Genomic DNA, 12,297 nt, shown 5'->3' with positions numbered 1-12,297 from the left:
CGACGTTTAGCAAGTAACTCAGAACTGACGCAACTCTGTAGGACTGCTCAAGTTCTCCTGGGAAAGCCCGTCATACTCATATGCACAGCTGGTTTAGCCCAATAGCATATGGTTTTCCTACTCAGGCTTCCCTCTCCCTGTTCAAATTAGATTAAAGTTTGTTAAAAAGCTTATCATAGGAAACTCCTATTGACAATCTAACTCTGCCTGGGACTCATTCACAATCAGGCAAAATCAAACACTTAGGTGCCTACTTAAAATTTGCACAACAACAAGATAAACTATTCCAGGTATTACATGATCTCCACTGCAGAAAGAGGCACCAGACACATAGCTGGTTTTCTCTTCTAAAAGTGATCCAAAAGATCCAGAAGTTCTTTTGCTTGCATACGGGAGCATTTGAAGAAAACTGGACTGGCCTCATGGAGCTGAGTTTAGCCCCTGATCTCTGAGGTCCAGCTGAGCAGCCTCTGTGTCCCTTGCACCTTCAGTTGCAGTTCACATTTAATCTCTTATAGTTGACAGTGTCTCATAACTGCCAAGCAAAAGTCATATCATACTCTTCTCTGCCTGTGGCTGCACATCGGTAATTGGTAGTGCTATATATATATAAGTAGATTCATTCATATGCATAGTTCACTTACACCTTGGTGTGCTGCTTTCCTGGATGAAAGACTAAATGAAGGCAGTGTCCTATCCTGCGAGTGTTGCAATGAACAGCGCTGCCCTCAAGGATTTCGTACAGAGTCCCATTGTCATGAGTGTTTGTTGGTTTTTTGTTGTGGTTTTCTTTTTTTCTTTTAAATCTTATTTCAACATCATTCAAGTACTTTATTATCGGTCCCTTATTTACTCACCCAAAGCTTTGCCTTAAACTGATTTTCAGGCATTTTTGTTTGATCTCTTATTAGAAGTAGTAGTAATTCAGAGTTAGAGAAGTTTCAGTGTATTGTTTAAGCCAGTTAAACTGGATTTTTTTGGCTATACAGAATGTCTTTTAATTTCTTTCTTTAATAAATATGTCTTCACATATAAGGTATCTTATAGCTCCTTGTGCATCTGGTCCCATATGTGTCAATTGGGGTCTCTGAAAACTGACTGCAGGCTTGCTCAGTGACTCGAAGATACTTCTTCCTCACTTGGAAACAATTTCTTTTGAACTAACTTCCACTGCAAAATTTTGAAGGAAAAGCACACTCTCCCCATGGTACACTCTGTTTAATAGTATAAATGTCCAAAATAGAGGGTAAAGAATGTTAACTCCCATCCCGTCTGACAAAACCTTCAAGGAATATTTGGCCATATCATTATCTGGAGACTCCTGGGGAAAGACACCAGTTAAAATCCCGCTGTACCATTACCAGATAGGATGACTTGTAGGACTTTCAAGCACACCAAGACTGGACCCTTCATAATCTTGCTTCAATACACAGTACATGGAAGCCACTTCAAAAGTTAAATCACTACAAGAAAGGAAGCAGGTCAGGACTAAGCAAGTTCCTTAAGAAATTGTCAACCTACCCCTAGGTTATAACCTGTCCCTGTTCTAGCTGGTTGTTTTGATCAATTTTGGAGTTAAGATTTTAAACCTCAAAATTCCAAGCTGTTAACCACATTAGCAAGTTAGTAGGGTCCTATGCAATATAGGTCTGGTTTTAGCTGTGAGATCACATTCGAATTTTTTAAAGCGAACCTTTTTTTTTTTTTTTTAAGAGTTACTTACCATCTCCTGATGAAACATTTTTGAGTGACAAAGGCTCAGGAGAAAGTGTGTAAAATTCTAATCCCATTTCCTTTGTCCTTTTCTTTCGTTATTTAACAACAGCCTCAAATCAGTCTTTTCCATTTTCTTCTCCCCTCCTCTGACCTGCCTGCACAGATTTCTTTCCAACATGCTTTTCTGCTCCACTAAAGAAAACTTGACTACTACCTCCTGGCACATAATTTCAGTTTGATTTATGAACACTTACTGTTAAAAGTGTAAGCTTTTTTGACATCACAAGCTACCACCCAATATATTTTTATAGTATATTTTCTAACCAGAAAAAGAGAAAGTGTTTAATCCCTGGTCCTCAAGGGATGAATTTTTAGAGAGGAAGAAACAGCAAAGGCACCATCTCCTGATTTGAGGCTGCTGCTTCGAAGCTTTCGGAAAGAGGCCAGTCTGAGCTACGTTCTGAAGGGTTCTGAAGGATGAAAATTGGAATGGAGGTGTCCTGGGGCTAGAAGTGATGCCAAGGGTAAAACACAAAGGATTTGAGTTTTGCCACTGAGATAAATCCATAGTCTGAAGAGTATTTCATCTTGATTGGGAACATTTGACTCATTTTCCCCAGTGACTGCAAGATGCTAAAACCCCCACTGCTTCTTTAGTTCCACGATGCTTTGAGCAGTACCTCTGCCTCAAGGAAGAGTTTCAGATCCAGAAGTTACAAGGAACCATAGCCTGCCTTCTCACATCTACTGTTTATCATCTCCTTCTCACCTCCACCTTCCATTCCACAAGAAGTCCATCGGGCAGAGCACACCAGAGCAATTACTGCAGCACACCAGAGCATTTAGTGCTTTTAACACTTGGACATACAGCCCCCACGTTAGATAAAAATACATTTTGTGGGTACTTCTATCCATGCTCTTTCCTCTTTTCTGCCCACAAACACTTAACATTTCTTTATAATTGTTCCCAAGTGGCTTCAAGATTTCCATCAGGCTGCCTAGTAATCAAGGAGTGAGCTGTACTCCAGCCTAATCCCCACGGAAGAGTGCCACAATGGACTAGAGGAAGTTCCTCCCACACAAATGCACTTGTTCTGACCTTTCTTATTAGAAGAGCAAAACACCAAAGAATTGGAAAGATCTGCGGTGACCTCAGAGCTGCAGGAGCCTGTTTCTAAGTGATTAGCTTGCCTGCATATCTCTACAGGAACAGAAGTAATCAATCCTTGCCTTTCATCTCTGTTTGACAACAATACCTCAATCGACAGCTTGCTTTCTCTACTTTCCACGCTTGCTCTACTTTGCAGCATTAAGTGCTAGAAAGTGCATTTCAAGATGGAGTTTGGTCCAATAAAAGCTCAGCTGCTGAGCTGCTGTTCCTTGCAGACTGCAGGAAGTGTTCCTGTGATGCGGTCGGTCCCCTTCCCAGTTCACAGATACACCTCCAGCTCTGCTTCTGTATGAAGATTAGTCATGAGTTTCAGCCACAGGTGGAGCTGCTTCTCAGTCCCTTCTTTCTGCAGCCCTTAAGCATCCACACAAGTTTTTAAGACTTAAGAGTAAGCAAAGGATAAATTATATTGGGGATGAAAGAAGTAACGACGTGGAGAAGTCAGGTGCAAACTCATTTAAATACACCACTCTCTCACACTGATTCAGGACAAGAACTGCTAACAAGCTCAGCACCACAGCATCCATCCAAACTGCGCCCGGTCTTCCGTGGCGCTGACACAAGTCAAGCTCTTAAACGCTGTCAGGCTGAGAAAGGCTTGTGATGTGAAAAACAGGAGAGGTCTCACTCCTCTCACAGGGAGCAAGACCTTAGTCCTATTAGAGGTAACCAGTTATTGTCCTGATTTTTTGAGAGTCAGTTTTTGCACTGGTCCATAGGAATCATTATTTCTGAAGACATGCAAGTGCCACTCACAAGCTCCACTGCTATGAATTTCATATGATCCTAATTTAGATGAAGCAACACCGTTATTTTCAGGAATAATACTCTAACAAGCAGCAAAAGCAACGGATATTTCAATTTGCAGCAATTATGTCCCATTTAATTACTCAAACAAAACCCCTGTATTAACCATGAGCTTTTGGTTTTCCCTGCTTTTGCTTTCCTAGGTTTTAATCACATCCATAATTGCCCCTTTAGCAATGAATTCTTTTTAGGTGTACTCACAAAATATAAGCACTGGAAGAAGCAGCATACAGGTGAGAGAATTATGCATTCAGCTGTGCGTCGCAGTAAATCGTCAGTATTTCCATAAGGTTTGCTCCCAGGAGATTTTATCCATGTTGAATTTTAACATCCAGTTGCACTTCCATAAACAACCTGCCTACGATTTGCTACCTAACCCCAGTATACACAGGAGGAATATACAAAGGGAACAACTTTCAATAACAACTATGCCCTTGACACATAACTGTGACTTCAACAAAACCACTCTCCCATTTGTTTCCTTGTCTCCAAAATGAAGCTAGTACTGACCTATTCTAAAAAGGTTACTGCGAAAATTAATTAGTAAGCACCATTGCAATACTTTGTAGTTAACACACGTCGTGTTTTACAAGTATTGTAAAAAAAAAAATATCCTCTGTTGTCCTTATTCTGGCAAGAGAAAAAGTAGCAAGGCATGCCAGATGAAATTATAACACAATAGAGGGAATATATGAAAGGATTTTGAGATCCATACAAAATATTAACATACCACAATGCTTGTAAGAAAAAATACTACAAGATTATTACACCTCTAATATTATAAATTAATTGCATAACTTAGGGAACTGGACCAGATGACATCCCAAGGTCTCTTTCAACCTTTCTCAAATCAAGGCCAACTGTTAAATTATATCCAACTTTGAGTTCTATCAGGTTGCTCAGGGTCATATCATTAGCACATACGAGTGCAGCATTCAGATACTGATGTTTCCCAGGTCTGTCTCAGACACGCATATTTTGCTACCCTCATGTCTCCTGTGCTTGATTTCTGGGCAGGGGGCATGGAGTAGATGACCTCCAGAGGTCCCCTCCAACCTCAGTTGTTCTGATTACTCATGGGACAGGCCATTCACATTAATATCATCTTTGGCAATCACTTTGTGTTTGCAGCTCGCCTGTTTTGCCACTGGATTCCAAGCCCCTTCACGCTCCCATCTTTCACATGAGACTACCCCTTCTGCTTTCTTGGCAGCATCCTTCTGGCCCTTCCAGTTTAATTCGCTCCCAAGTTTCCTCGTAAACGTCTTGGGTCATGAGAACATCAAGGAGAAACCGCAAGTTACATGTTAATTGCCTCAACCAACACTCAATCATGCAAGGGAACAATAACCGTCCCCTTGCTGCCCTTCCTGGTCTGCTTAAACTGCGCCTGGAGACCAGGGAAGGGCAGGGGCTGCCCCCGCCTGGTGCCAGGACAGGGAAGGGACACAAAGCAGGGCTGGGGGACCATAAGAGGTCTCACCTCCCATCATCCACGGCAGCTGGATGGGGGCACTGGGAAGACCGAGCTGCTGCTCATAAGGAAATGACGCCACTCATCTGCCTGATTAAAAAGGAAGCAGGAATGGTTTATTTGGCACTACAGATCTATTCAGCATCTTTCATCTTATGCACTGACAGCTTTGACTGTCTGCTTAACATTTATCAGTTGTAAATGTCGGTCGGTAAAGAAGGAAAAACTGCATCTCATCTGCTGAGTGACACCAAGACAGAAGCACTGCTGGGGAAACTGCACAAATACATTTCTGTTCTCATCCTTTTCATCTGTTGAGGCTGAATTAGCAATTAATCGTAATGTAAAGTGTCCAAGAAAAAAACACCATATCATTAGGCAAGTAACTGGATAATACTATTTTCTATAATTGCACAATAAAACTTATTTAACACATATACTTATTCAATTACTTATAAATAAACGTTGAATGGGGAGAGCTTTAAGCAAGTCCTTATTTAAACCCCACAAAAGTAACCTGGAATGACAAGGGTGCTCATCTGGGGTGAAGAGAGGGCACAAGCTTTGATGAAGAATTTTGCTACATGTATGCCAAGCACAGAAGCATAAAGAAGCCCGGGGCCTAAAAACACCCCAAGCCTGCAATGGGGATCTAATGAAGCCTAGTTACAAGTTTGTCCCAAATTTATTTACTAGACGTAGAAATTACTTGCTGTTATAAATAACAATCACTGATGCACACAGCGAATTCTCCCCCAGCCAGCTTGTCATTTGTAGAAGTGTTATCAATCCTTTTAAAAGTACTTGCTGCTATTTTAAATTCAGAAGCACCTGGACTGAAAAGTTCCAAATTACAGTTTCTAAAAGAAAAGAAGTGAACTTAATTATTTCCTACTAAAATTACATGAGCATTTTTAGACGACTTCAACAGAATCCCTGCCTGCTTCTCTCCTATCAGCGCAGTTGGTTGTTGAAAATAAAAGGAGTTTCTGCTCTGTACATTATGTTCAAAGGTGTGACAACCTAGCGAAGTATTTAGAGGTCTCTCCCCAAATCACAGTTAGAGTCTCACTGAGGCCTTTTGGCTCCATTTCTTCTCCCTGCAGCCAAGAGAAGGCAGGGACATCACCTCTGCTCTGCCTTACAGGTCTCCCCTCTGCTCTCAGCCTCCCCCAGCTGATACTGCCGGCCCTGCTCTCCCACACCAGGGCACTCTGCGCACCTGCAGAAGGTTTCCAAGTCTGACTCCTACCGAAAGTTGTCACCGAGAGAGGCCTTTAAGAACAAAGCATTGCAATTCCAATCACATGAAACACCTCTGGATCATCTATTTTACTTTTCTTGGCCTTGCTAAGTGTGTCATATTTAATAGAGTCAAATCACACAGATGCCAGAATCCTAGGTTTTGGACTTTCAATAGAGGAATAATTCATCCTTACATTTAGTAAGTCACTGAAGCATAAACGCAAGGGTAACTTCTGCTGCTCACTGCTTATTCAAAAAGTGGCCTTTAAACAAGAAGATTTCATGATAGCACCTACGGTGTGTGACATTAACACTCACAAAGCTTAGGAACCAGGAACTGAAGCATCATTACCAAACTATACAGCGTAACACAGCTGAACCAGCAATTAATTTGGTATTTTGTTTTACTTTATCTGTTACATCGCCTGAATTTCATCAAGCAACTGGCTGAAACTGATTTTCCTCTGCTCCCTCTTTATGCCTTCAACTTTGCTGCATATTTGTCTAGCAGTATCAAATCAAATTTGTGAAATATTGGCTTGCATAAGCTTTACATAAAACAAAGTCCTGTGCAGCAAGCAATGAAAAACAGATAAGGTGCATGCTACATGTGTTCATTTATAACTAAGTATTTTACACCAGGGAAAAAAGCCTTAGAGGCCAATTCTCAGTATTGCCAATGCTCTGTGGAACTGTAACACAAGACATCTGTTTAGCTCCCCCGACACTCCTCAGTCCTTTCAACGGTCCAGGCAGTGTAAAGTCACCCTTACTGCCCTCAGTAACAGATGCCCTCAACAAAACAGTGTATTTTGTATGAAGAAGTTCATATAAGCAGCGTGTGACATGCAGGTCTGACCTGCACCTCCCAGGTACCCATTGCTTTATGGGCCCAGTTAAAAGATTATTTCATTTAACACCATCATAAACCTACCATCAAGCACCACTGGAATACAAAACCAGAGTCTGGAAGACAGTTGTCTTTCCACAGAAGACAAAACACAAAGCAAAAGAAAACCTTCAGAGTTCTACAAAGAAATGAGGAGCTATTGAGTTATTTTCTGCGTGTTTTTGTCACAATTGCAACAAGTCCTCCTTTTTCTACCACTTCTCTTTGCAATCATCTTCCCAGTCCCAGGCACAATTTGTGATTAGTGTTGCAAATCAGTAAGAATTGCTCTCCTACAACCTGCGAACTTCACATAGCTCGTTATGACTGCAGCTGCTAATGCCAGCTCCATTTATTTTTCTCTAGGACCAAAAGCTCCTTCTGTGGATTTTTTTTTTTTTAATCTTTCTCAACTTTCAGTTTGATTTAACATCACGATGTGCTCTAGTTTTACTGACTGGAGCAAAACTAAACCTAGGAATGCTCAATTATCACGATCTAGACCGGATCTGGATGACGCAGATCGGATGTAGAGAAAAATCGGGCTACCTATACTCTAGGTGGGGAAAAAAAAAATCCCCTGTGCCATGATACAAGAGGGATTACTAAATACATGCCTTTAAACACATTTCTCACACCTTGTGTTAATGGTGTTGTAGGACTTCTGAATCTGGAAGTATTACTTTTCATGTCATTGCACTTCGTGTCACTCCCCTGCACTCCCTCACCCTTTAGTATTCAGTTCCTCCAAACTGATTTTTTTTTTTTAAAGACCACAATAAAATAAAGATATGACAAATTCCCACCATTTAAAGTACTGCAATTATTCTCATGATTACAGGATCTGACAGGCATGTGATATCTAACCACTGCAATAAAACTACACTTAATCTCCGTGAACGTACACACAGACACCCTGAAACCCAGTCCTGCACTATGAGAGAGCTATTTGTGCATTCTTAAATGTATGCTTTTCCTTACCCCAGCAGAAAAACTAATGGCTCAGGCTTTGAGCATAGACTTTTTTCCATTCTAAATGAAGGATAACCCAAGTTCCCAAATAGCTCATACCTTCATCTCAAGTATTTTTACACTTTCAGAATCACACACTTCTGACAGCTATGAAAATATGCAAAGTTTGATATTCAAGGAAGAGTCACATTTCACTCTCCAATGCACAGAATTAATTTTGCACCATAAATTATTTGCTACCACAGACAGAAGAAGTGATTGTGACCTTTCCTTCTACCCTTATATAATAAACAACTTGTATGGAGAACAAACACCTTTGTGAGTTGAAAATAAGTGCAGGAAAGCTGACCTTAAAATGCACATGCAAATAGGGAACACAAAACTTGTACTGAGATTTCATTCCAGCTGCAGGGTTTCATCTACCCTGTATCAAAAAGTGAGTGAAGTCTGTGACCTGTCTAACATTGCCAGTCCCCAAATTCACACAAGACTCTCCAAAATGATGACGTTTTAAATACAATTTATACTGGCAAATTTAGTAGCAGCAGAAAGCATACCAATTTTATCACTGAATAAGGAATGCCTTGATGTCTGCCATTTATTCTTAACCCCCCTATATCTATCGAAGGTTATTAAACAAGGTCTCAGGCAGGTAAAGGTAAGTTTTATGTGGAAAGGGCCATGGGTTTCGTTTTGAAGGACCTCATTCTAAACATTTTGCCACTTGAACAGAGCTACCCGTGGTGTAAAGGACAGAAGAAAATGCTAATGTAACACTTTTGGAAATAAAATTCCCTTAGACATTTAAAAGCAACAGATACAACTTTAGAACTGTTTCTTTGTCCAGAAAAAAAAAGTTTTCTTTTCAAAGTAGTATTTTACTTGGCATTAAGGATTCTCTTACTCATGGTACAGTGAGTGTCTTGCTGCAGACAGAGGTCCGGACTTAACTCAAAAGACACATAGATACTTCTGAAGCCCATCAGGACACAAGAAAAGTGTGTTCCTTAATGCCACATTTGGTTGAGGATTAGACAAAGGTCTGTACATGTGAATTGGCACCACAGTGGTGACTTGTTCACATCCACTAAAGAAAAAATTCTCTTAGCCTTTAGGTTAATTCCTTCTTAAAGATAGAGGCATTTGTTAATAATTGAACTAGACAGTTTTATAGCCCATGCTACAAATTATATTGAGATTTTCACTCATATACGTGAGAATTGGGACTTGGAGACTTTTTATACAATCCACCAGAGATACATTTTAGAGAAGTGATGCGTTTTAAAATTAGGCTCCACTTCTAACAAAATAGTTTTCCCTGTCCCCAACTGTCTGGTTAAGACTGATCCTTAAGCACTAAGTGCTATGGAAGCATTTGAAGCAGCAGCGGGACTTGCCTACGCAGCACTCCCAAACCTAGGAAATCCCAATGTTTTATTTTTAATTGTCTTTTTTTTTTTTGTATTTCAAATTACTGCTTTTCTGCTCTGCTGCATCAGTAACAATGCCTTTCTGCTCCCTACTGTAAAGCCTGACCCTTTAACAAATTACTGCTTACAGAAAAAGGAACATGCTCATTTTGGCACACGGTACCAGGTTCCCAAAATGCAGACTAACTTTGAGACAACAAGAAGCGCCAGGTTTTGGAAATGAAATGGCATTAGCAATATGGAGAAGCTAAGTTAGCTGTCATGCACTAAAACTGAACCAGCAATTACAACAGTCATCTCAAAAAAAAGCCTGAATCTCCTACATGAAAAGGAGAAAAGCTTATCAATGCATGGTTTTAAAAGTGGGCTGGAGTGACAAGTGAAGCACAACGGTTCAGAAGAAGCATAAAAAACCCCACACCACGAAGAAAACAACACTGCAAAGGAACATTCTGTACATGAAAAATATATCAACTTGTACCAGCAACAGAAAACACCCTGGAGTCCATTCCCTTGTTCACAAGCTGCATTTTATCAGCCAGAGGAAAACAGCCTTTATGTTGTGCTTCGCCTCTAAGGCTTTTCTCCTTGTCTCCCAGGACATCAGCAGTTATTCAGATCGCACCGCAGGTACTGACACAACCATGGGATCCCTGAGAACTGTGTTTAGACAGAGGAGTGTGTTATGAAGGTGTAACTTGCATTAAACTTAAGTTTTCTGTTGTGTACATGTAGCACATTTGATCTTTCAAAACAGGCCATTCCCTACAAGCTTTGCATGGCTGGTTTAGAAGGTGTGTTGAGCCAGCTCTGTGGCACGCTCACTGTCACTGCAACCACCCGTGAAAGGGAAGGGCCAAAAGCAGGTGCTGGTAAAAGTTTTTCTGTACTTTATCTGCACCCCCTTCCTCCCCAAGAACGACAAAGAGCAAATACCTTGCAGCAGAGCCTGAAAATTAATCGGATGGGGCTGAACGTAAGCAATTTCACAGTTGCAGACTTTTCAAAATTAAGTCAGGGGCACATTGAATACAGCAATTGGACCGAGCGCCCCCGTAGTGTGCAAGGAGACAACTGTCCTCCCAGCCACCTAGAATTCAACGATGATTTCTACAGCTATAAAAACATATTAATCTTAGAATTGCACCTGGAAAGGAAATTGTTTAGTGTGGTCCCTTTCAAAATACTGTTGGCAGCATTTTGCTAAAGATGATACTTTCAGTTTAGGGTTTATTTCCAACCACAAAAGCCAAAAATAATCAAGCACAAAATTCTTGATACCAAACCCAGAATGCGGATAATCTCAGAGCTTATCAATGCTGGTGAGTGGATCGCTATGATCCGTAAGTCTAAAACCTCCACACTCATCTCCCATTTGCAGGCAGCAGTACTCCAAAGGCAGTTCTGCTTGGGGTTACGCCTGTCAGCAGACAATTACTGATCCTGTCTTTAAATGAGTACATTTCCATCTTTCTCTCTTGGAAGAGATGGAACACAGTAGGAATACAAAGTTGTCCTTGATTATTTTTTTCCTGCGGAAGCGTGACTGGTCTTGCATTACAAAAGGTTACACTGCTGTAAGCTCAGTACTCACCTGCCAGACAGATGAGTTGAAGCTGAGCTCTTTCTTCCTAAGCATATTGCCCCAAAATAATTCCAGTTTAAAATGATCCACATTAGAAAAATCTTAAACCAGCCGTAAGGAAAGGATTTATTATTTTTTTTAAAGTATAACTGACAGCCATCAGAATGCTCATCCCTGTCAGATCCACTGAAAGCAGGTGTGGACTTATAACCAAGTTACTGTGGTTCATCATGTTACTGCAGGTTGGCAGGGCTGTGGTAATCAATCATCTTCACACCCAGCCCACTACCGTTACAGGGTATTAAGGCCCAACTTGAACAGCAAAGGAGTTTCCGGCTAGACAGTCTAAAGTAAATTGCTTTATTTGGGATTTGCTGCAGTCACACAGTTATCTTTGCTCTTGAGACGTAGGGACCTGCTAAGCTGTCATAACTGGATTGCAGTTCTAAACCCTACAGCTTTCAAGGAAGTCACTTTGTGTGGCTTAACTCCAGATATTTCAAACTGTGGCCCCATTTTAACCTTTTTTAATCTTTACTTTCTATGTAATCAATCTAAAGACAAAATGCTACGTTATTCTACAGTTACTACTGACACAAAACAAAGTCCCACTACATCTGCCAGCCCACCCAGTTAATAAATGGCACAGTTTGGCTGGTCTCAAAGCAGCCAAACCAAGACTCTTACCTGCACGAGGCTCTATCGTCTTGTTGGAACCTGTGTCCATAAACACAAACCGTCCACCACCAAAATCTTCAGTGTAGTCCGAGAGATAGAGCAGTGAAGTATAGTCAAAAGAGCCATACGTCACCTAGGAATACAACAACATCACCAAAAATTACCAGTTTCTCCTCTCATCTCTGCAGAGCACAAATAATTAAGCAGATGGACCTGATGGGTTTTTCTAATGTTCCAGATCTCATATATTTAATAAAGGCATCTCAAAGTTGAGAACACTCTTTTCTAGAAAGGATATATGTTTATAGTCTATTCTATTCACACACACCC

The 12,297-nt window shown here is 40.8% G+C and overlaps 1 protein-coding gene across 7 annotated transcripts in view; it reads right to left on the bottom strand.

Moving 5' to 3' along the window:
• The window catches only part of OGFOD3 (2-oxoglutarate and iron dependent oxygenase domain containing 3), a 46,885-nt gene that overhangs the window by 2,859 nt on the left and 31,729 nt on the right, over positions 1 to 12,297 (bottom strand). For 4 of the 7 annotated variants that reach the window (XM_054221467.1, XM_054221466.1, XM_054221470.1 and 1 more), the window contains one exon: positions 11,977 to 12,100. The exons of 1 other annotated variant lie outside the window; for it this stretch is intronic. In XM_054221467.1, the coding sequence (XP_054077442.1) occupies positions 11,977 to 12,100 (124 nt within the window). 2 more of the 7 variants (XM_054221469.1, XM_054221468.1) reach the window with 2 other exon arrangements.

The sequence above is a fragment of the Rissa tridactyla genome, chromosome 15, assembly GCF_028500815.1.
Source record: "Rissa tridactyla isolate bRisTri1 chromosome 15, bRisTri1.patW.cur.20221130, whole genome shotgun sequence".
Lineage (NCBI taxonomy): Eukaryota > Metazoa > Chordata > Aves > Charadriiformes > Laridae > Rissa > Rissa tridactyla.
The sequence above is the reverse complement of the archived record's forward strand: the minus strand, read 5'-3'. Positions and strand labels throughout refer to the sequence as shown.